At 41.1% G+C, this 23,437-nt stretch overlaps 1 protein-coding gene across 1 annotated transcript in view; it reads left to right on the top strand.

Annotated features, from left to right (window-relative positions):
- Positions 1-155: 155 nt before the first annotated feature.
- Positions 156-23,437, top strand: part of SCARB2 (scavenger receptor class B member 2) — a 67,906-nt gene continuing 44,624 nt past the window's right edge. The window contains exon 1 of the mRNA XM_027854481.1: positions 156-300. Coding sequence (XP_027710282.1) covers positions 184-300 — 117 coding nt within the window. The 5' untranslated portion in view covers positions 156-183. The remainder of the gene's footprint in view (positions 301-23,437) is intronic.

Here is a 23,437-nt window from a genome sequence, read left to right as displayed (position 1 = left end):
GGGCCGGCCGAGAGAGCGCAGGCCAGGTCACCACGCCGGGCCGGCCGAGAGAGCGCAGGCCAGGTCACCACGCCGGGCCAGGAGGGGCCGGAGGGGCCGGGGGGCCCGGGCTCCATTCAGCAGCGCCCGGCCGCTGGGCTCGGAGGACGCAGTTCGCTGCGGGAGGCTCCCGGCGCACGGGCTATGGCCAGGTGCTGCTTCTACGCGGTGGGGACGCTGTCCCTGCTGCTGCTCGTCTGCAGCGTCACCCTGCTGGTGGCCCGGGTCTTCCAGAAAGCTGTGGACCGAGAGATTGAGCAGGTGGGTGAGACCAGATGGGCGGGGGAGGGGGAGGGGGAGGGGGAGGGCGCTGCGCAGTGGAGTGGTGGGCTGCCCAGAGGGCGCCCCGAAAGGCGCCTCCCGCTCTGCTCCTGCCTCTGCAGGGCAGTCAGTGGCCCTCTGTCCCCAGGTCCTGATGCTCCCCATCCTCCCGCTGCTTCTGCAGGGGGCACGATTGTCCCCTCGACCCCGGTGCCCCACTCTCTCCTGCAACTGTCGTTGCTGTGGCTGCTGCTGCCTCCGCAGAGGACGGGAGTGACCCTCTGTCGTCCCCAGATCTTGACACGCACACACACACACACGCACACACGCACACACACACGCACACACACACACGCACACGCGCGCACACACGCGCACACACACACACAACACACACGCACACACACACTCTCTCTCTCTCTCTCTCTCTCTCTCTCTCTCTCTCCCTCTCCCTCTCCCTCTCCCTCTCCCTCTCCCTCCCTCCCTCTGTCTCTCTTCTTCTCCTTCTCCTCTTCCTGCTGCTCTACCTTGGCAGACTGGAGTATCGCTCTATGCTCGGGGGAGTCTGTCTATGGCAAGCGGCTGAGGGCGTATCGCTGAAGGATGGATTGTAAGGGACGTTGCAGGGTCGCTCCTGTTCTCCCTTGCTGCCCTCTCTCGTCTTGGGCCATCGTTGTGTCAGACCCAGTGTAGCTAAGGGTAGTGGGGGGCGAGGATAGAAATGTGGGTTTTACACTTCTTCACAAAGCTTACACTTCTAGGAGTCTTCTCCCGGGTCTGCTAACCTTTCCCTGGCCCCCGCCCCCCCACTACACCACTCCGCCCCTCCCCCTCCCTCCCCGTCCCCCCCTTTACCCTAACGTCAGCTTTCATAAAACCAAAAAACAACAAAGGAACGAAATCAAAACACAGCTGTAGATCGCGGTTGTTCTCGTGGCTGACAGGCCTTTCAGCTTGGAGTGGGGGAAAGGCTCAGAACTCTAGTTAGTGTATTCTTGTTTTTGTCGGCAGGGTTGGGGAAGGGTGATGGGGTGGGGAAGTGACCCGACCGGCTGAGGTTCAGCCCGTATGTAATCAAGTAGAGCTGGGACTTGGGGCTGCATAGCGCGACTCCTCCTCTTGGCCCCCGGAGAGGGAGGACTTCTGTCCATTCTTCTTGCCTGTGCCTGACTGCCTGAGTTAACTGTTGCTGTCTTTTGTCAACAGTAGGCCCTTTGATCCAATGTTCCATGTGGCTCTCCTCAAAACTTCATTTTCCTTCAAGCCTAAAATTCTTAGTAATGACTCAAATGCATAATCTAGGGCAAGGGTGGGGAAGCTGCGGCCTCGAGGCCACACGTGGCCCTCCAGGTCCTCAAGTTTCAGTCCTTTGATTGAATCCAAAGGGCCACACTTGAGGACTTAAAAGGCCACGTGTGGCCTCGAGGCCGTAGGTTCCCTATCCCTGGTCTAGGGTTTACAAAACCTAGGATTTCACAACTTTAGAATTGGAAAAGATCTTCCAGCCCTTCATTTTATGGGAGGCCTAGTTAACTGAGGCCCAGAGGGGTTGGGACTTGTCCAGTGTTGCCAGTTAAGTAATTAATTGCCCTAAATGGGATTTGAACTCAGTTTTTCCTGACTTCAAGTCTAGCCTTCTCCGGTAGCCTGTATTGCCTCCAAAGCACACCATGAAGGAGGTAGCATAAAAATCTATCACCCCCAACTTGATAGATCAGAAATTATATAAGGAACCTGCCTCCTACCCTGGGCACATCACTTACCCTGAGTGTCAGTTTCTTCATCCTTCATATAAGGGTTGGGCTACATGGTCTCTTCTCTAAATCAGGGATTCCATAATTCCCTCAGAGAAGTGATATTACCAGGCTGTGGTCAGGTAGCTAAAGTAAGTGGAGTCTAGGCTTCAAATTGAGGTTCCTAACTTCCAGTTCCCAACCCTCAAAGCCTACCCAGACCTGTTGGAGCAAGCACTTTGCTGACACACTGCACATAGAAATTGGGGGGAAAAATTCTTAAAGGACTTGGAAAATCTTATTTTCATTGGGCCCTTTATAAGTGGACTCAAGATGCTTGGTTACTTTTGAGAACTATTCATGATGGAACATTTCTTGAAGCCCAGCCCCAGATCGACTGTCCAACACTTCTCTTGTGTGGCAATGTTTTCCAGCTGGTGATGTGCGTATGCTGTGAGGATGTCAGGCTCTAGGGGAGGGGTGCCACGGTGAGGGTGGACAGCAGTACCTGGGTTTGACAGTATGAATTTAACAGTTGGCATGCTGGAGCAAAGCTATTGAGTTTGACATGCTAAAGAGACAAGGGAGGAACCTGTCTTTGTATCCCTCCTTTCTCACTACAAGCATCCACTTGTAATGGCAGATCTGAGTTTTCAAACTCCTCCAGGGTCAATTAGTTGAGGAATCCCTGCTATAATGCGCCCAGCAAATATTCCCCTAACCTCTCCTGGAAGAGCCACTGTTTCGCAAAGTAGCTCATTATACTTGAGGAGCGGTTTAACATTCAGCATCTTACAGCGTAGCTGACATTTCCCCCTCTTTGCAACTTCTAATCATTCTTCTTAGTCTGAGGCTGAGAAAAACAAGCCTCATCTCTTCTGCATAAAAGCCTTGAAAATACTTGTCACATCCCTCCTAAATCTTCCTCCAGGCAAATCATCCTTGGTCTTTTTAATCCCCAGTTAGTCCTTGTTCTGTTTCTAGTTCATGGACTCATCGCTGTTGTGGCCTGGATATTCTCTAGTTTGTCAATGTCCTGCTTAAAATCTGGAACTCGGAGCTGCCCACAGTGCTTAAGATGCAGTCTGACCCAGGCAGGGAGCCAAGAGTCAGTTATCTCCCATTTTCTGGACACACACTCTCTAAGATCACTTGGACTTTTCTGGTGCTGTGTCATTTCTTTTGACTCACATTGAGCTCGTTCGTGGCTCTCTGAAACTCCTAGGGCTTTTTCTTAAGTGTTGTCTTGTGAAGGCACACCTTTCCCATCTATGTAAAATGCTTAGAGAAGTGATTGGCATACAGTAGGCATTGTGTAAATGCTTAGTCCCTTCTCATTCCCATGGTGTACTTACCAAGTTTTGTCCTTTTTAACCCAAGAATGAGACTTTACTCTCATATTTATTAAATTTTATCTTTTTAACTTTGGCCCATCCTCTTGACTACCCACTGAAATGTTTTTGGATCTCGATTCTGTCATCCATCATGTTAACCATTCATCTTAGCTTTCTGTCATTTGCTCATTTTGTGAGCATCCCATCTATGCTTTCATCCAAGTTCTTGATAAAGATCTTGAACCAGTACAAAGTCAAGGAATATCCCTAAGGTATTCCACTAAGTGCTTCAGGCCCTTTTTATTACAGAGAAACAGATGACTAAGGAATAGCTTTCATGTGACCTGATGGGCGAAGTATTGAGAATCAGAAGCCTTTTTTTTCTCTCTTGGTCTCACCAATGACTCCTCAAGATGCTGGGCAGCCCTCTTAATTGTTTTATTCCTTAATTTTCTCATTTACCAAATGGGCATAACATCATCTCTCCACCTACATCCGTCTCATGCGGATAGTCTAAGTATCAGTGAGGCCATTTTGGTGAAATAGTTTGAGGATATTATGCATCTTTCTTTCCTCATTTTTCCTTTTACGGTCAGGCTGCCTTTCCATCATTATCTGGTACTTAGGTGCCTAAATGAAAAAAGTATAACCAAGTAACTCCAGCAGCGGCCACCGGTGCTCAGGGTGTGAGGGTGGAGAAGAGAGGGGAGCTATAGACGGGAGAAACACTGGATTTACGCTAGGGTTGGGAGGTCCTCTAGGTCCTCAAGTGCAGCCTTTGACTGAATCCAAACTTCACACAACAAATCCCCTTAATAAAAGGATTTCTTCTGTAAAAATTGTACTCAGTCAAAAGGCTGCACACAAGGACCTAGAAGGTCACTTGTGGCCTTAAGGCTGCAGGTTCCCCACCCCTGATTTACACCAATGGATAGCTTCTCACTGGCCAGCTTTCAGAATGTTAAGAGGTCAGGCGCTTTTTCTAGGGTTGGTAAAGTCAAGAGTGCAAATGTCCTAAATTTCTGGGGTTAAGCCACCCCCCCCCCCACAAGTATTAACAGGCAGCTACATAGCACAGTGAGTAGAGTGCAGGGTCTACAATCAAGAAAAACTGAGTTCAAATCTAGCCTCCAATACTTTATGAGCTGAGTGAATACTGGACAAGTCACTTGACCAAATCACTTTAACCTTTGTCTGCCATAGTGTCCACCTCAGTAAAGTGGTGATAATAATAGTGCTTACCTTCCCAGGTTCTGGTGAAGATCAAATATGATAAAAAAGACTTTACAAACCTTAAAGTTCTAATATATGTGTTAGCTATTATTTTTATTATTAAATGTAAGGGAAGGGAAAAAGAAACATTTTAGATACAAAATATGTATTTCCTACTTTATAGAGATGTAAATATCCTCATGTGCATATTAAGAGGCTAGCAAGACAATTGACTTGCCTTAAAGGCACAGCTTTTATTCATACATTTTTTTCCTAGATATTCATCTTTTTATTATCTCACAACCTTGTTTTGTGGTTTGTGGGACTGACTGAATTGAAACTGATCACCCGATTGAAACTGATCACCCTAGCTGTATGACACAAAAATTCACCATGTATAAAGGCATAAAAACCTTACAACCAATGCAGAGAAGTGGAAATATTAAATATATCCTTTTCAGATCATAAAGCAATAAAAATCAGTCAATAAAAGGCCATGGAAATGTTGAGGTTTAGGGTTGCTAGGACCCCCAAATCACAATATGCACGTCCTGCCCGAAAGAATTCAACCCAAGCCTTATTTCAGCCAAAGACAAGGTTTATTAGAACATCCACCATATTGGCCAGACTCTCAAGGAATCTAAGCCTTTGTATCTAATTTGTAATTTGTATCTAATGCAAGTGGGCCAAACCTTAACAATCTGAGCCCTTGGCTAGACTCTTAAAGAGCACCTTAATGGAGACAAGATGGATCTTATATACGGAAAGATTGTGGGAGGGATCCAGGAGTTGCCAAATAGTTTGGAGACACTGAAGGAGGGATCTAAGGATGATCTGGAGGATTGTGGCCACTAAGCTGGGGTGAACAGATCCCCAGGCACCTGGACCATGTGGCAAAGGAAGAGTGGAGTCTAGATAGGATTAAGGGTGGGAAGTGGCCAGGGGCTATTGGGAGGTAACAGAACAGAGTTGGGAAATTGGGTTTGGCCACAATGAAAGACCAGTTGTTAGGATTATAGACTTTGGCGACCCCCAGAGGTTTGGCCAGATGGAGAAGTTCAGGGTTTTACCTTTTTGGGGTCCAGATCCCATCCCCATCAGAAACATAGATTAAAAATGAATTGGAAACTAATCTAAACCTAAAAATAAGTGGGCCAAAGAACAAATCAGAGAAACAATAAATAATTTCATCAAAGAGAATGATTACAATGAGACAACATACCAAAATTTATGGATTGCAGCCAAAGGAGCACTTAGGGGAAAATTTATATTTCTAAACTTACTTAGCTTACTCTAAATTTACATCAGTAAAATAGAGAAAGAGTAGGTCAGTGAATTGGGCATGCAACTAAAAAAAAAACTAGAAAAAGAACAAATTAAAAATCTCCGATTAAATACCAAATTAGGAATTCTGAAAATCAAAGGAGAGATTAATAAAATTGAAAGTAAGAAAACCAATGAACTAATAATAAAACTAGGAACTGGTTTTATGAAAAAAAAAACCCAATCAAATAGATAAATCATTGGTTATTTAATTTACAAAAGAAAGAAGAAAACCAAATTGTTCTTGTTGTTCAGTCATTTCAGTCCTGTCACACTCTTCATGACCCCATTTGGAGTTTTCTTGGCAGAGGTACTGAAATGGTGTGCTGTTCCTACTCCAGCTCATTTTACAGATGAGAAAACTGAGGCAGTGAAGTAACTTTCACAGGGTCACGCAGCTAGTCAATGTCTGAACTTTGAAAGATGAATTTTCCTGACTCCAGGCCTGATGCTCTAAACACTGCCCCACCTAACTGCCCTGCATCAAAAAATGAAAGGCATGAATTCACCAGCAATTAAAACAAAATTAAAGCAATTGTTAGGGGGCTATTTCAACCAATTACATGCTAATAAATCTAACAATCTAAGTGAAATGGATACACATTTACAAAAATATAAGTTGCCCAGATAACCAGAAAAGGAAATAGAATACTTAAGTAACCGTATCTTAGAAAAAGAAACTGAACAAGCCATAAATGAGTTGCCTAAGAAAAAATCCCCAGGACCAGACGGATTCATAAGTGAATTCTAGGGACTGCTAGCTGATTCAGCGGATAGAGCACCAGTCCTGGAGTCAGGAGGACCTGAGTCCAAATCCAGCCTCAGACACTTGACACCTACTAGCTATGTGACCCTGGGCAAGTCACCTAACCCCGATTGCCTCACCAGAAGCAAAAACAAAACAAAAATAAGTGAATTCTACCAAACATTTAAAGAACAATTAATTTCAAAATAGGCAAAGGGGTCCTACCAAATTTCTTTTATTACACAAATGTCATTTTGATACCTAAGCCAGGTAGAGCAAAAACAGAAAAAGAAAATTGTAGACCAGTTTCCTTAGTGAATATTGATGCAAAAAACTTAAATAAAATACTAGCAAGAAAATTACAGCAATGTATCACAAAGATCATACGCTATGTCCAGGTAGGATTTATACCAGGAATTGCAGGGCTGGTTTAATATTATGAACACTATCAGCATAATTGACTCTATCAATAACAAAAACAACAGAAATCACATGATTATCTCAATAGATGAAGAAAAAGCTTTTGATGAAATACAACACTCATTACTATTAAAAACACTAGAAAGTGTAGGAATAATGGAGCTTTCCTTTAAATGATAAGTATCTATCTAAAACCATCAGCAAGGATTACCTATAATATGCCCATCATTATTATTCAGTATTGTACTAGAAATGCTAGGTATACCAATAAGACAAGAAAAAGAAATTGAATGAGGAAACAAAGCTATCATTCTTTGCAGACAACATGATGGGATACTTAGAGAAACTGAACAACTATTTGAAATAGTTAACAACTTCAGCAAAGTTGCAGGATAGAAAATAAACCCGCATAAATCATCAGCATTTCTCTTATATTACCAAAAACTCCAGCAGCAAGAGATAGAAAGAGAAATTCCATTTAAAACAACTGCAAACAATATAAAGTCTTGGGAGTCTGCCTGCCAAGACAGACTCAGGAACCATATGAACACAATTACAAAACACTTTTCACACAAATAAAGTCAGATCTAAAAAATTGGAAAAATATTAATTGCTCATGGGTAGGCTGATATAATAAAAATGATTTAATATAAGCCAATGTAATAAAAATGATAGCCCTACCTAAGCTAATTTATTTATTCAGTGTCATACCAATCAAGCTACCAAAAATTATTTCATAAAGCTAGAAAAAAATAATAATTCATCTGTAAGAAGAAAAGGTCAAGAATATCAAGGAATCAATGAAAAAAAAATGTGAAGGAATGTAGCCTAGTAGTACCAGATCTCAAACGGTATTACAAAGTGGTAATCATCAAAACAATCTGGTGCTGGCTAAGAAACAGAGTGGTGGATCAGTGGAATAAGTTAGGTATGCAGTACACAGTAGTAAGTGACCATAATAATAGTGTTTGATAAACCCAAGTGTCCAAGCTTTTAGGGTAAGAACTCACTATTTTTCAAAAAATGTTGGGAAAAATTTGGCAGACACTGTATAGAGACCAATATCTCTTACTGTATGCCAAGATAAGGACAAAATGTGTCCATAATCTAAATATAAAGGTGATATGATAGCCAACTAGGGGAGAATGGAAAATCTTACCTCTCATATCTATGGATAAAGAAAGAACTTACGATCATACAAGAGAGAGCATTATGGGATGTAAAGTAGATAATTTTGATTACAAGATATTGAGGTTCTGGAGTTTCAGACTTATGAGTTGCTCTGGTCATATGTGTTGCTTACGTGTTTGCTTCACCACCATGTTCTTGAAGCTCATGTCCACCATTTCCCTCCCACCCCCAGTTTCTGGATATATTTGTGGATGATTGTGCCCCTGGTTTGGGGGCTATACTTTTTAACCACTGTCCTTCCTGTGCTGTTTGAGTCAATGCCTTTGGTAAAAAATTGAGTCTCCTGGCTGATTGTCAAGGACAAACACACTAATGGGGGTTTGTGAGCTAGTGTTACAAGGATAACCACCTACAGAGCTACCCCTAGAATCCTGAAAGTAGTAGGCAGCTACCACTCTGGGGACCCAACCAATCATCAGCAGCAAGAAATGGGCAAGTGATCCCTAGGAGGGTGTTATGATATAGTAATATTATTATATAGCACTATATAGCAATAACAGTAATAATAATAGTAGTAATAAGAGGCTTGCCCAAGGTAACATAGCTAGTAAGTGGTGGAGCCAGGCTTCAAAACCAAGTCTGACTTCTGGACTCTTCTGTCTATAGCTCTTTTCTATATACCACATTTAATCTATGTGCCATTATCACCTTTTGTTTCTTGAGGGCAAGGTACGGTTTTGTTTTTGTCTTTGTATCTCCAGTGCCTTATTTAATGTCTGTCATATAGTTAGCATGCAATAAATACTCATTGAATAAATAAATGAACTTATTCTTCCAAATTCTAGGAGATAACTGTGCTCTGTGTTAATTACTATGAATATTTTTTTTTGGTTTGTTTTTGGTTTTTTTGCTTTTTTGGTGAGGCAATCGGGGTTAAGTGACTTGCCCAGGGTCACACAGCTAGTAAGTGTTATGTATCCGAGGCCAAATTTGAACTCGGGTCCTCCTGACTCCAAGGCCGAAACTCTATCCACTGTGCCACCTAGCTGTCCCTCTATGAATATTTTTAATTCACTCAAAAATAATCTTGTAGCTTTTTTTTTCTCTAATCCTGATTTCTGACTACAGTTCTCATCTCCATCCAAACTACTTTCTCTGGACAAATGGGGCAGGGTTGAGTCTAAGGATAGGAAACAGGAGGCCAAAGATGAGGGCTCCTGTGGAAGCTGATTTAATACGTTCCAAGATTTTAGTTAAATTAAGATTGGAAAACTGCACTCTGCAAATCTCGTTTTTTTCCTTTGCTTTTGCAGGTTTTTGTTTGTTGTCCCCTTTTGAAAAAGAAAATCCCTTTTTAAAAACTCCCAATTTTGCTTCTACTAAACTTGGGGGGGTGGGGGAAGGGAAGTAGATGTCTGTCCAAAGTCCATTGGAAAAGCCAATGGATCTGGGGCAGAGGCAGCGATGAAACATTCAGGAGGGACAGAGGCCAAGACAGGTGGGGATCTAGAACTTCTTCCTTGCTGGGCAGTCCCTTGAATGAGATGTTCAATCTGATATTCCCAACAGTATATAACATTGTGGAGCTAGCTCTATACTGTCAGGCAAAAGACTTGGGTTCTAGTCTCACCTCAGTTATGCGACCTTGCTCAGGCCATTTCACTTCTTCAGCTCTCAGTTTTATTATTTGTAAAATGGAGACAACTTGCACTAGCCGCCTCATAGGGTTGTTGCAAAGAAAGTGTTTTTTAAACCTTAAAATGCTGCATAAATGTGAATTACCTATAATGTGAATGTTCCCTCAGTTGTACAGTTCCATAATTCATAACATAGTGAGAATTATTATTTTTATTATATTGACTCATCCTATCCACGAGCAATGATTGTTTCTTCATTTATTTAGGCTTGTCTTTATTTTTGTAAATAATAGCTTCTCTGGAAAAAGAGGTAACTAGATAACACAGTGGATAGCGTTGTAGGCCTGGAGTCAGGAAGAGCTAAGTTCAAATGTAGCCTTACTAGCTGTGTGACCCTGGGCTTGTCACTTAATCTCTGTGTGCCTTGATTTCCTCAACTGTGAAATGGGGATAATAATAGCACCTACTTCACAGAGTTGTTATAAGAACCAAACGAAATACTATTTGTAAAGTGCCTGGCACATAGTAGGCACTATGTAAATGCTAATTCCCTACACCTCTGGTTGCATTGATGTAGTTCTTGTGTATATCTTGGTAGGTAGAGTTCCCCAAATTTTATACATTCTATCATTATTTTAAATGAAATTCTTCTTTCTGTTTCTTCCTGCTAGGTTTTATGGGTATTATAAAGAAATGGTAATGATTTATGTGTCTTTATTTTCTATCTTGCAACTTTTCTGAAGTTATTGTTTTCATCTTTTAAGCTGACTCTAGAGTTCTTTAAGAACAGCATCATGTCTTCTGCAAAAAGGGATAGTTTTGTTTCTTCTTTACCTGTGTTTATTCCCTTGATTTCTTCTTCTTGTCTTATTTGCTAGAGCTCCCATTTCTAGTATCATGCCAAATATAAGTGATGACAAAAGTCATCCTTGCTTTACCCCTGATTTTATTGTAAAGGATTCTAGTTTGTTCCCATTACATATAATACTAGCTTTTGGTTTTAGGTATATACTATTTATCATTTTAATAAAAGGTTGATTAATTTCTATATTTTCTAATTTTTTAAAAATAGAAATGGGTGTTGTATATTATAAAAAGTATTTTCTATATCTTTCGATATTTTTAAAAGATAGTTTGCTTAGGTGACTTTTCAACTGGTTGAACAGCCCAACTAGGAGAGTATGAATTAATGGGCAAATATTAACCTGAAGGAAGATCCCTTGTTGCATGTTGTAAGCTTTGTTCTAAGACCTATTCTTTTCAACAACTTTATTTATGATTTGGGTGAAGATCAAATTTACAAATGAAGGATATGAATTAAGTGAAATATGAATGAATGAATGAAAGGGATAGCTAATATCATATGGGTTCAGATAGGCCACCCCCTGAATAATGGCTCCACCCATAGAATGTGGTCTCTATGAAAAGAAAAATGTATAATTAGAATTTATAAATATAAATTTAAAATATAATTATATTTATATAACGCTATTATACAAATATAATTATATCACAACTTATATTTAAAATTATTCATTGAAAAATAATCACACAAAATTAGTTTTGAGATATTGACTGTGAAATCATTTTTATTTTTCTTTCTATTTAATTATGTTTTATTAAAAATATAATATAGGCATGTGATAGATGCTTCAGGGCATCTCATATACTTCAGAATATTAAACATATTTTTTCATCTTGGCATGCTTGCTAACAACCCAGGATTCCTTCAGAAGTATGGGAGCAGAATTGGCAAAAATCAAATAAGGAAGGATAGGCTCAGGAACCAGTGATGAAAAGAGGGAGTAGTTCTCTTTTTTTCTTCTGCCCCTCCATCAAACAAAGAAAACATCATGGTAGCCAGAGGGGAGCCCTATGGCAGCAGACTATGGGTATCCCAATGGAGCATATGATCCCCGAGTGCTCCAGATGGCGAATTTGAGTTCCATGAAAGATTTTACATTTGGGATGCTCCTTCTTCTAAGTCAAGCAAGCAGAAGCCTGACAGAACAGATGGTCTTCACCAAAACTGGCTAGACTTGTCTTCAATTTCTGTTAAACAAGGAAACAAAATTACTTCCTCATTAACAACTCTCTCTTTCCATTCCCCATACCAGAACATAACTTTCCTTGGTCTCCTTTAATGGAATCTTTCAGTCCATTTCAATTCAACAAGCACCTGCTGTGTGCCTGGCACTGTGTTAAGTGTTGAGGAAGGTACAAAGACAAAAATGAAAGTAGTCCCTTTCTTTAAAGAGCTTATAGTTTTGATTGGGAGGGGGTTGAGGGAGGTGGAGGAGTGGGGGTGACTGTGTACCCACAGATAAGTAAGTAGGAAATATATAAAAAGTCAAGAGCAAATTAATAACTGCAGGAATTAGGAAAAGGTGACATTTCGACAGAACCTGACGATAGCTGGGGATTACTAGGAGCAGAGGTACCGGGGAAGGGCTTTTTAGGTATGGTGCATGGTGTGATTAAAGCTACAAAGACAAGTAATGGCATGTTGTATCCAGAGAAATGTGCATAGGAGCCAGACTGAAGGGCTTTATAAATGCCAAACAGAGGAGCTGGTATTTTATCTTGGCAGAAAAAGGGAGCCACTGACTTTTCTTAAGAAGAGGAGTGAATATGGAAATGTTTTGTATGACTGCACATGTATGATCTATATCAAATTGGTTGCCTTCTCGAGGAGGAAGGAGTGGAAGGAGGAAGAAAGAATTAGGAACTCAAATTTTTAAAAAATGAATGTTAACAATTTTTGTTTACATGTAACTGAGAAAAAAATAAAATAAAAATTAAATGTAAAAAAATCTTTTGTTATGTAAAAAAAAAAGAAGAGAAACTATATGGTTTAGTAGTTGGAGTCATAGAATTTTGGAGCTGAAAAATATCTCAGAAATTAGTCTAGTGCCTTAACTAATCTCATCTGTTGCAATAATCAGAGTCCAAGACATTACCTTATGAGCACAAATATATTTGTAATGGACTCATCATTTGTCTATTTGAATTAGTAAGATAGTACAAGTAAAAGCAATAGTTCTTTAAAAAAAAAAAAGTATAGAGGCAGCTAGGTGGTGCAGTGGATAAAGCACCAGCCCTGGAATCAAGAGGACCTGAGTTCAAATGTGGCCTCAGACACTTGACACTTACCAGCTCTGTGACCTGGGGCAAGTCACGTTACCCCTATTGCCTCACCAAAAAGCAACAAAAAAAATTATATATTTTGTTTTTATATCACCTTCATTTCCAAGCCTTACCTCCCCAGATAATATATCTGCCCTCCTCTTATAACAAAAACAAAACAAAACAAAACAAAACAAAAAAGACAGAGAGGGGGAGAGCACTTTAGCAAAACTAAGCAATACATCAACCTAGATTGACAGTGTATGTTCCAAACCCATTGTTCCCCAACTCTTCACATAAAGGAGGTGCATTGGATCCCCCTTTTTTGTTGGGGCCAACCTTGGTCATTATAGTTACAGAGTTTCGTTTGAGTTTTTGTTGTCACTGTTTTCATTTCTGTTGTCATAGCCATTGTGTATGTTGTTTCCTGGTTCTGCTTACTTTCCTCTGAATCAGATCATACAAATCTTTCCATGTTTCTCTAGTATGTATTTGTTATTTTTTATAGCACAGTAATATTCTATTCCATTCATGTACCATAGTTTATTTAGCCATTCCTAATCAATGGGCATTTACTTTTTCCAGTTCTTTCTCCTTGGAAAAACAGCAATACAGTTCTAAAATCGTAGAACCAGATAACGTGGAATTACACAACTTTGCGTAAAAGAGTTTATGAACTTAAATAATGTTCTTTTAAAAAAATTTAAATAAAAAAAATTTTTTTTAAAAAAGTATGAAAAAAAGATTTAAATTATGTATATGCTCCAAAGAGATCTAAAATTGCCAATTCTATGAGTTCGGTGGTTTCCAACCTTTTCAAGTTTGATGACCTCTTTCTGACAATGGGCATTTTCACTAGCTTCTGTTCTTTCATTAACCTGGAATTTTCTCCTTCCTCCCCAATGTATCTTGGCTTCTCCAGCTTCCTTTCAAGTGCCAGCTAAAATCCCACCTTCTACAAGAAGTCTTCCCTAACCTGCCCACCCCTTGACCCAAACTACTGTCTTTCTTCTGTTGATTATTAGTTGTTTGCATGTTGTCTTGCCTATTAGATCATGAGCTCCTCGAAGACAGGGACTGTCTTTCGCCTCCTTTTGTATCCCCAGTCCTTGGGACAGTGTCTGGCACATAATAAATGCTTGTTGACTGACTGATTTAGGAGTGGGTCTAACACCGGTACCCTATTAGGTCAGAATCATTGTTGGGATGAAGTGAGGCACTCATGCATTGATGGACATTTTTTTAAAAAGGGAGTTTTACTCAGTACTAAGTAAATATGCAGTAAGGATATAGTGACACTTAGCTCCAATGATATGGCCCTCCCTGCTCTCCGTGTGGAAGCATATTGAGTCAGCTGGGCGGGGTATGGTGACTCACATGGTCTTTGGATATCCACTGTGTCTGAAGGGCATCAACAAACCCAATGTAGGTGGGATCTTTTATGCCCTTAACTATGCCTATGATTAGGAAGTCACATCAATCCAGTCAAAGGCCACTGGGAAACTGTATCCAGGGAGGCAAAGATTAAGCCTTGCCTCAGTCCTGGGTCAATCAAGTCTTGTTTTTGTTGTCATTTTGGAAAAATCTAATCTAATCCACGGGCAGCTAGATGGAGCAGTGGATAAAGAATACTGGGCCTGGAGTTACGAAGACTTGTCTTCTTGAGTTCAAATCTGGCCTCAGACGCTTACTAGCTGTGTGACCCTGGGCAAGTCACTTCACCCTGTTTGCTTCAGTTTTCTCATCTGTAAAATGAGCTGGAGAAGAAAATGGCAAACCACTCCAGTATCTTTGCCAAGACAATTCCAAATAGGGTTGGGGGAGAGTTGGACGCAATTGAAATGACTCAACAACAACAACGTAATCCATGTTGAGGGTGGGGGAAGGAGAGAACTCCAGTAAATAGTGGTCCTATCACAAATGGGAAGAGCAGCTGGTCTAGATTGAGCTCCCAAGCTCCAACCAGAAAGAAAGGACCATCTTTCAAAGTTTGAATTTCTTCTGGTAACGCTGTATGGCTTTGAGTCATAGAATACCATAATCTTTGAGCAATTAAAAATGTCAGTCATCCAAAGCACGATGGGGTGGCTCATGGTGGGCATGAACAGGTTGTAACATATTATCAGGGAAGATCTGCAGACGAGCAATGAGGCAAGAGGCATCTCAGTAGACAGACGGACATCAGGGATAGAGAGCTGACCGCCAAGGCAGGAAGAAAGCAACTCAAGTCCTGCTCCTGACGTATACTGGTTGTGTAATTCTGACAAGTTGTGGAACTTCTCAGAGCCTCCAGCCCATCCCTGAAGACTAGAAAATGCAAAGCAGGTGCCATTCTACATTCGTTTGAGAGTTCCTCCCAACAGTGAGATTACAAGTCTGTATCTCTCTGTCTTTCCGAATCTCTCTCTTCCCCTTTCTCTCTCTTCCCTCCCTCTCTCTGTTTCTCTGTATCTGTCTCCCTCTCTCCCATTTTTCCCTCCTTCCCTCCCTCTTTCTCTCTGTCTCTGTGTCTCTCCTCTGTCTCTGTCTGTCTGTTTCTCTTTGCGTCTGTGTCTGTGTCTCTCTCTGTCTCTGTCTCTTTGTCCCCTTATTTCTCTTTAGGAAAGGAGGTGTGGTAAGAGGGAGAAGAGATGGACAAGCTGTATGTGCCATCGGTATCCATTTAATGTCAAAAGATATGGGAAAAGGCTCCTTCCTGTTGGAGTGGACCCCTTTTGAAAGATTTTGAAAGATTTACAAGCCTTTTGGAAAGGCTTGGACCCACCGAACAGGAGTGCCCATGTTGAAGAGATCACAGATCAATGGAAACAGTTCATATAGCTGAAATATTGAATTCTAGCCTGTAGAAGGTGTGTTTACTTGTTCATGGATTTATGTATCTGACTATATTTTCTAAGATATTTCTAAAAATCCAAAATAATTCCAATAATAAATTATCAAGAGGACCACTATATGCTGCCAGATTTATATTCATCAGCTAGACTAGAACACCCTTCCCAGAAGTATTAATTAATCAGTTGCCAAAGGTTTGTATGACTCCATATAATCCTCTTGACAAATCCCACTTAACCACTTAATATCTCCTGCCTCATGGTGAAATGCAACCTCCAATAGAGCCTCCAGACAGAATCCCTCCCCTACAACGGCTTCCTGGCCAGTTTCCATCACTCCGTAAGCAACTTTATGTTGTTACGGCCAAAGATTGATATATTGGGTTTTCAGTCTTCCTCCTTGCGTTGCTTCTGAGTTTCTCCTCTCATAAAATGTCCTTTGTAGAACAGAGCACGTAGTTACTTCAAAGTGTTCCTTTATTTCATTAGAATGAATGGGAAACCCAAGTCAAGTCAACAGGCATTTGTTAATAAGCTCCTACTATGTGCTGAGACCCAGGGATACACAGAAAAACAAAAAATAAGTTCTGCTCTCCAAGAGTTCACAGTCTAACAAGGGAAACAACATACAAACAACTATATAGAAACAGGATACATATAGGATACATTGGAAATCATTTTGGGGGAAGGCACCAAGATTGCAAACTTTCAGAGACTATAAAATATTAATGCTAATACAGTACTCTATGTTTAGGAAGTAGTCTGCTAGAGAGTTTTATTTAATTTAACATTAGATCTATATCACAGCCATTTCTACCTCAGAGAGAAACATTCCAAACTGGCATAATCCCCCTTCCCTTCCAACATTACTGTTAAATATTATTTTAGGCAATATCTGTGGGAATATTGCACAATGAAAAGATGTCGTATATAGACATTCAAGAATTGAGCAACCATATCTCTCTTCCCTTCTTCCAGGGAGATTGCCCTTAATAGATGGGTACTGGAACATGGGCAAGACTACGTACCTTGATTAGGCATCTTTATCTTGGTTCGATTTCTGGTTGCCACCCTTAACCCACTCACTTAATGAAAGCCTTCCTTCACCTATCACCCTCCTTTCCGGAATTTTGGAAAGGGCTTTAGAGAGCAGTCTCACTTCTTAATACTTTTGGTTTTACTAAAAATGAGGTTAATTTTAAATATGTTTCCACAAAACTGTACAAATCGGATAATTTACAGGGATGCACCCTCCTGTTTTTTAATTAACCTGACTTAAAGCATTGGTCAATTCTTCCAAACATTGACTGCTTAACTCCCTTCAAATTATTGGGATCTTGTGCTGGCCCAGACTTTGGGGTCACTCTTTCTCTGAGTGTTTTCACTGGCTCTCCCTGAGGCCTGGATCACTCACCCTCCTCATCTCTACCTCCTTCCTCTCCCTGTCTTCTTTCAAGTGTGGCTTTCTGCAAGAAGCCTGTCTTCCTTTTGAGGCTACCCCCAATTTATCCTTTATATGCAGATTGCCCCCAAAAATCTTCTAATAAAGCTTAAAACTGCAGTGAGACTTAAGGCTTTTGGGATGACCTGTATCTTGTTTATACATAGTTGTTTGCCTGTTGTACTTTTCTAAGTACTTTATAAGTACTTTTGTAAGATTTTGAGTTCTAAATTTTTTCTACCTCTCTTCTTCACCTCCCACCTCCCCAACATGGCATGCAATCTGATAGAGGTTATACATGTACAATCATGTTAAACATATTTCCACATGATGTGAAAGAAGAAATAGAACAAAAAGGAAAAGCCACAAGAAAAAAAATAACAAAAAAAGTGAAAATAGTTATGCTTTGATCTGTATTGACACTCCACAGTTCTTGTGGATAGCATTTTCCATCATGAGTCTTTTGGAATTGTCTTAGATCATTGCATTGCTGAGAAGAGCTAAATCTGTCATAGTTGATCATTGCACAATGTTGCTGTTACTGCGCTCAAAGTTCTCCTGGTTCTACTCACATCGCTCAGCATCAGTTCATATAATTCTTTCCAGGTTTTTCTGAAAGGTTGGATGGCATGTTGTTTGGGCTGTACCCTTTAACTTTGAGAGGCTGTGATTCTGGAAAGTATAACAAAGCTTAAAAACCTGAATTCTTCTGTAATTTATCTACACTTCTTAGGCAAGGTTCTCCCAGGATATCAATGACCATCTTGAATTGTTAAGTCCTGTGGGTGTCTGTATGAATTTTCGATTTCTATTTAATTATTCTTATACTCTAAACACTAGAAAGAACACTCCATTGGTACCCTTGTGGTCTGAAAGTTCCCCGAGAACCAGAAGTGGCTGCCCTAAATGCCTGATGCAGCAACCCTAAGTGATTACTTTCCCATTGGGAAATCACTTGGCCACTCCTAGATCCCTCCCATAGTCTTTCTGTATGTAAGATCCATCTTGACCACCACCCTTGAGGCTGCCTGAAGGCAGGCTGAAGATTAATCCAGAAGGGTGCAGAGGGTGAGCCTAAATGTTGAGGTTTAGATATTAGGGGTGCTGGGACCCCAGAATCATGACACATGGGTCCTGCTTGAAAGAATATGACCCAAGTCTTCTTTCAGCCAAAGACAAGGTTTATTAAAGATCAGTCATGTTGGCCAGACTCTTAAGGAATATAAACATTTGTGGCACTCATGAAGATGAGGGGGTATAAGGAAGTCCCAGCCCCTACATGGCGGTCAAGATGGACCTTATATACAGAAAGACTATGGGAGGGATCTGGGAGCGGCCAAGTGGTTTAGAGTGACTGGAGGAGGGGCCTAGGGAGGATCTTTATGGGAGTAACTAGGAGGTTGAACGGGATCTGGATAGGATTATGGATGGGAAGTGGCTGGGGGCCATCGAATGTAAGACAATAGAGGGCTAAGTGAGCATTCAGGGTAGCAAAAAATTGGGAGATTGGGTGTAGGAGAAAGGGAAAGGTCAGTGGACAGGACTTTAGCCTCAGAAAACTGCTGGACTTCCTTGACCAGGTAAGAGTTCAAGGAGAGTCCCATAGACAAATGGGACCCAAATTCTTTTTGGGGTGAGAGGCAAAGGTCTCGGCTTGGGCCCGTACCCCATTATCTCACATGAGTGGACATATCGCAGGAGTCACTATGGGATGGCTATCAGCCTTCCTGCCTGAGGAGACACTTTTGTTACCACTCGTACAGACGTAGCCACAGGAACTTTACAGTAGCTAGACAAGTCTTTTCTCACCCATGTTTAGAAATGTTTTGCTCTGCACATAATTAAATTTGAGTAAGCCACTTAATAATAGCATTTATGCAGTACTTTAAGATTTGCAAGATGTTTTACATGCTTTATTTCATTTTATCCATATAACTACCCTGGGGTAACACATGATGCATTCATAAAATTGATTTACCATTTTTCATTATTACTCTAATAAATGTTATGGATGCTTATTAAGGCTGATGTACACAGAGAAGGCTTGCAGTCATCAATGTATGTGATCGAACTTTGTAGACTATTTAATAATATGTGCATCAGCCTTCCTAGGAACAATCCACCACCCTGATTCCTAAAGGTCCCAAGAGGCATCTCCCCAACAAAATTCATTCTTTGCCTAGCCAGAGGCCTCGGGTCTTCCTCCAAGGTGGCTTTCTGACAAGTTGTCATCAACCAGCACTGTTCTCAGACGAACAGTGGATGCTCACATTTCCAACCTGGGGGATATAGAAGTCTATCCTGGTACCCACTCAGGAATATGCTGATGGTGACTGGGGTACCAAGGTGCTAAGTTTTTATGGTTCTGGCTAAGGCGATTTATAAGTTGCATCTAAATTCTTACTGGTGATCAACTACCTAAGCTTATGATAAAAGATAACTATCAATCAAAGCTAACATCATTAGTGTTTATCAGTTGTTTGCCAGATTTGAGAATCACGTGCATCTTTAGTGACTGATTATTAGATTTGGTGGACACGTGCAGACAGTAGTTATTTACCAAATCTGGGAGACCCATGTTATTAGTAGTTGTTTGCCAAATATGGGGGACACGCATCATTGCCAAACCATATCACTCAATTGTTTATCAATTATAGAAAAAATATACAATAATTAGTCAGAAAATGTAGGCTTAAAACAAAATGGAATTACTCATCCTTGGTTAACACATTTATTCCCACTATCCCTGCAAGGTAGATACTATTAATGTGATACCTATCTTACAGATGAGGAAACTGAGGCTGAGAGAGGTTAAGTGACATGCCCAAGATCACATGGCTAGTAAATAGTTGAGGATTTGATCTCATGTCTTCATGATTCCAAGTCATACCTTCCCTTCCCTTTCCCTTTCAAACCCTAGGCGCCTAGACCTTTTGAGGTGGCCAAATGGGAAGAGTAACAGTACTGCTCACAACCCTTAGGTGAGCTGGGAGTAACCAACTCTAATCCTTCCGGTGATATTGAGGACCACCAGGCCTTCTCATCTGTCCTGCAATTGTACTGTAATGTCCTCCTGGCTTTATCACCCCACTGTACCCTCTAGATCCCAGGAATGTCATTGCTATACCCTTTTGCCTAATGAGCCTTTCCATCTGCCCTGGAGTTGAACTCTTTTATATATTGTCATGAAAACTGTCAGGCTCCTTGAAAGCAGGGACTGTCTTATTTTTTCTATTTGTATCACCAGTACTTAGGACATAATAAGCACTTAATAAATGAAATGACTTTTCATTTCTTCGGCATGAAAAAGGGTCCTTTTCAAGCATAAATCCTTTGTTTGTTTGTTTTTGGCTAGGCAATGGGGTTAAGTGACTTGCCCAGGGTCACACAGCTAGTAAGTGTTAAGTATCTGAGGTTGGATTTGAACTCAGGTCCTCCTGACTCTAGGGCCGGTGCTCTATCCACTGCGCCACCTAGCTGCCCCTTCAAGTATAAATCCTTTGAATACAATGTCACAGTATTATGCCTGAGTAGTGCTTGTCATATCTTAGAAATTTACAGGTGTCCCACCTTGATTTTTAATTTGCTTTTAAACTGGAGAGTTTAGGTGCCGTGTTGGAAAAAGCATTAGTCTTTAAGGTTAGCAAAAACTTGGACTATCATCCTGTCTCTGACACTTAGTAGCTACGTGACAAGTCAGTTCACCTTTGTAGGCCTCAGTTTCCTCATCTGTGAAATGGAGATAATAGTATTCTCTTTACCTGTGAGCAGGGTCATTGTGAAACTAAGGGTCCTTGTGAGATTATGTGCAAAAAGCCCTTCTGAGCCGCATTAGGGTCAGCTATTACTATTCATGAACCCGATTATATTACTTGTCTGGTGTCTGACATTACTTAGAAGTTGCTTGGGTGTTCTGGTGAACTCTTGCATCATTCTCTGAAGAGGTTAATTCACCAAAGAGGAAAAAGAAACTGGTGTGTGATAATGGGTAGAATGAATCACTCTTTACTTCTCATGCCAGAGTGACTCAGGCTTAGAATAATTAAGGATTCGCTTTACCTTGTTGTTTTTTTTGTTTTTGTTTTTGTTTTGTTTTTTGGCCAGAAGAGCCTTGGGCAAGTATGCTTGTAACCTGATTGGCTTCCAAGGTTTGTAACTGATGACACAATCAAAAGAAAATGATTCCTTCTTTGTTTAAGTGCCTTGAACCAGGAGGTATAAAACCAGTTTGGAAGCTCGGGAACTGAGTTCTCTGTTTTTGTGGCCCCACTGAGTCAGTCTGGGAGCTAGGCTTAGCCATCTCGTTTCTCTTCAATAAAATACAAGAGTTGATTGTCTGGAGATGCCTTGATTTTTTTTTTTAAAGTTTTTATTCATTTTGAACTTAAATACAAAAAGAAAAGAAAAGTCATTTCCATGTACAGAGAAAGAGGACTCAATATGAAACCATGAATTTCCATTTCATACTGTTTACTTCAAAAAACAACACTATGTAAAAAAATGCTACACATGGTTTTTAAAACTACCCTGCTTTTCTGTGCTTCCTTTTGAATTTTCTTTTGTTCTCTGCTGTGCACTTTTTATTTTTTTTTTCCTATGGCTTGATTTTAAAAGGTGCAAAATAATTCTGTGATTTCTGTGGCGCTGCTGACTTTTCTGGTACTCTTGAAGATTCTTGGATAGAGCAGAGAGTGAAAAAAAAAGAAAAAAGTACAGAGAAGCAGCCACTTTAGGAATTAGTATTAATAAACTTTCCATTCCTGCTTCTTCATTGTCTCTGTTAGGAGGCAATCTGGTCCAATAGAAAGAGTGATGGGTTTGGAATGGGAAAATTTGGATTCCGACCTCACCCCCACTTCTGCCACTGTGCGACTTCGGGCAAGCCATTTGCTTCCTTCTTCTTGGTCCGGTCCTCATTTCCAAGTCTCAAATAATTGGTCTTCCATCTCCTCATCTGTAAAAATGAAGAGTTTAGATTAGATGATCCTTTTCAAAGTTCCTTCGAGACAGAGGTGTGCCGGTCTGTGATTAACAATTACTTCTGAAAATGTACAAGGTGTTTCCAGTACACTCCTGCTTCCAGTTTTAGCTCTGTGATCCCATGATCTTTCCTAGATCAGAGAGAACTACAGTGGAGAAGAAAATAGATGGGGCGTCTGAGAAAGGCCCATGATACTGTGAAGGCAAAGAAACATGTGTAGGACAAAGCCAAAACTCTGAAGAGGAGGGTGGCGAGGTGGCAGAGTGGATTGAGCACTGGCCCTGGATTCAGGAAGATCTGAGTTCAAATCTGGCCTCAGACACATAACACTAGCTGTGTGACCCTGGGCAAGTCAAAAAAATTCATTCCTGCAGTAGCCTAGCCAAAAAAAAAAAAAAGACTGGAGAGGAAATTGTTGCTTGTCCTTCCTTTTTGAAGAGGACTGGTGGCATCACAGGGTGTTGTCTTGACTTGCTTGTGAACTGGATTTAAGCGAGGCAGAGTTGCACAAAGTCGTCAGCCTCACTCTCTCTTTCAGAATCATTGAAGTCCAGTGGCAAGACAAAACGTGTGATGGACCAGGATGCAGTGACTGATCTAGGTGTCTTCCATGTCTGACCAAGCTCCAAGCACTCCTCAGCACCTGTTTCAGCCGCCTTCAAGGCCGCTGGAACAAATTGTTATCATCAGCCCATTCTGAGGGAAATCTTCATATGCTTGGGGTAGACAGCCCCCAATTCATGCATGGGTTCGAGGCCTGATAGGAGGACACTAAAGGTGGATGAGCACCCCTAAAAAGGGCTTGTTGAGCCCTCACACCGGAGGTGCTGAACACCTTATACACTCTGCCCTTCGGGGTAAGGGAGGAGGAGGGACTCCAGGCACGCTAATTCCCTCCACACCTTCCCCACTCCACCCTCGTGCCTGGACCAAGAACAGAAGATCAAACAAACCTCCCAGTCCTTTGGCGAAGCTGTGGGAGAGAAACTAGACTTTGAAGGGAGAGCTAAGGGGAGGGAGAGGTCAGATATTTGATCCAGTTCAGTTGGGAAAAGGCCAGTGCTCCAGGGGCAGGAAATCTGAGACCAAACTGTCAACAGTGAAATCAGGAGAGGGAAGGCTGAAATGGGGGAGGGGATGAAGGTCATAGACAATAAGCTGCACAATTAGCAAACTTTCAATATCTGTTGGGTTTTTTTTTTAAAGGTTTTCCTTGTGATGTG

The sequence above is a fragment of the Vombatus ursinus genome, unplaced genomic scaffold (genome assembly GCF_900497805.2).
Source record: "Vombatus ursinus unplaced genomic scaffold, bare-nosed wombat genome assembly UNPS02010461.1, whole genome shotgun sequence".
NCBI classification, from domain to species: Eukaryota; Metazoa; Chordata; class Mammalia; order Diprotodontia; family Vombatidae; genus Vombatus; species Vombatus ursinus.
This window is presented reverse-complemented; position numbering and strand designations above follow the sequence as displayed.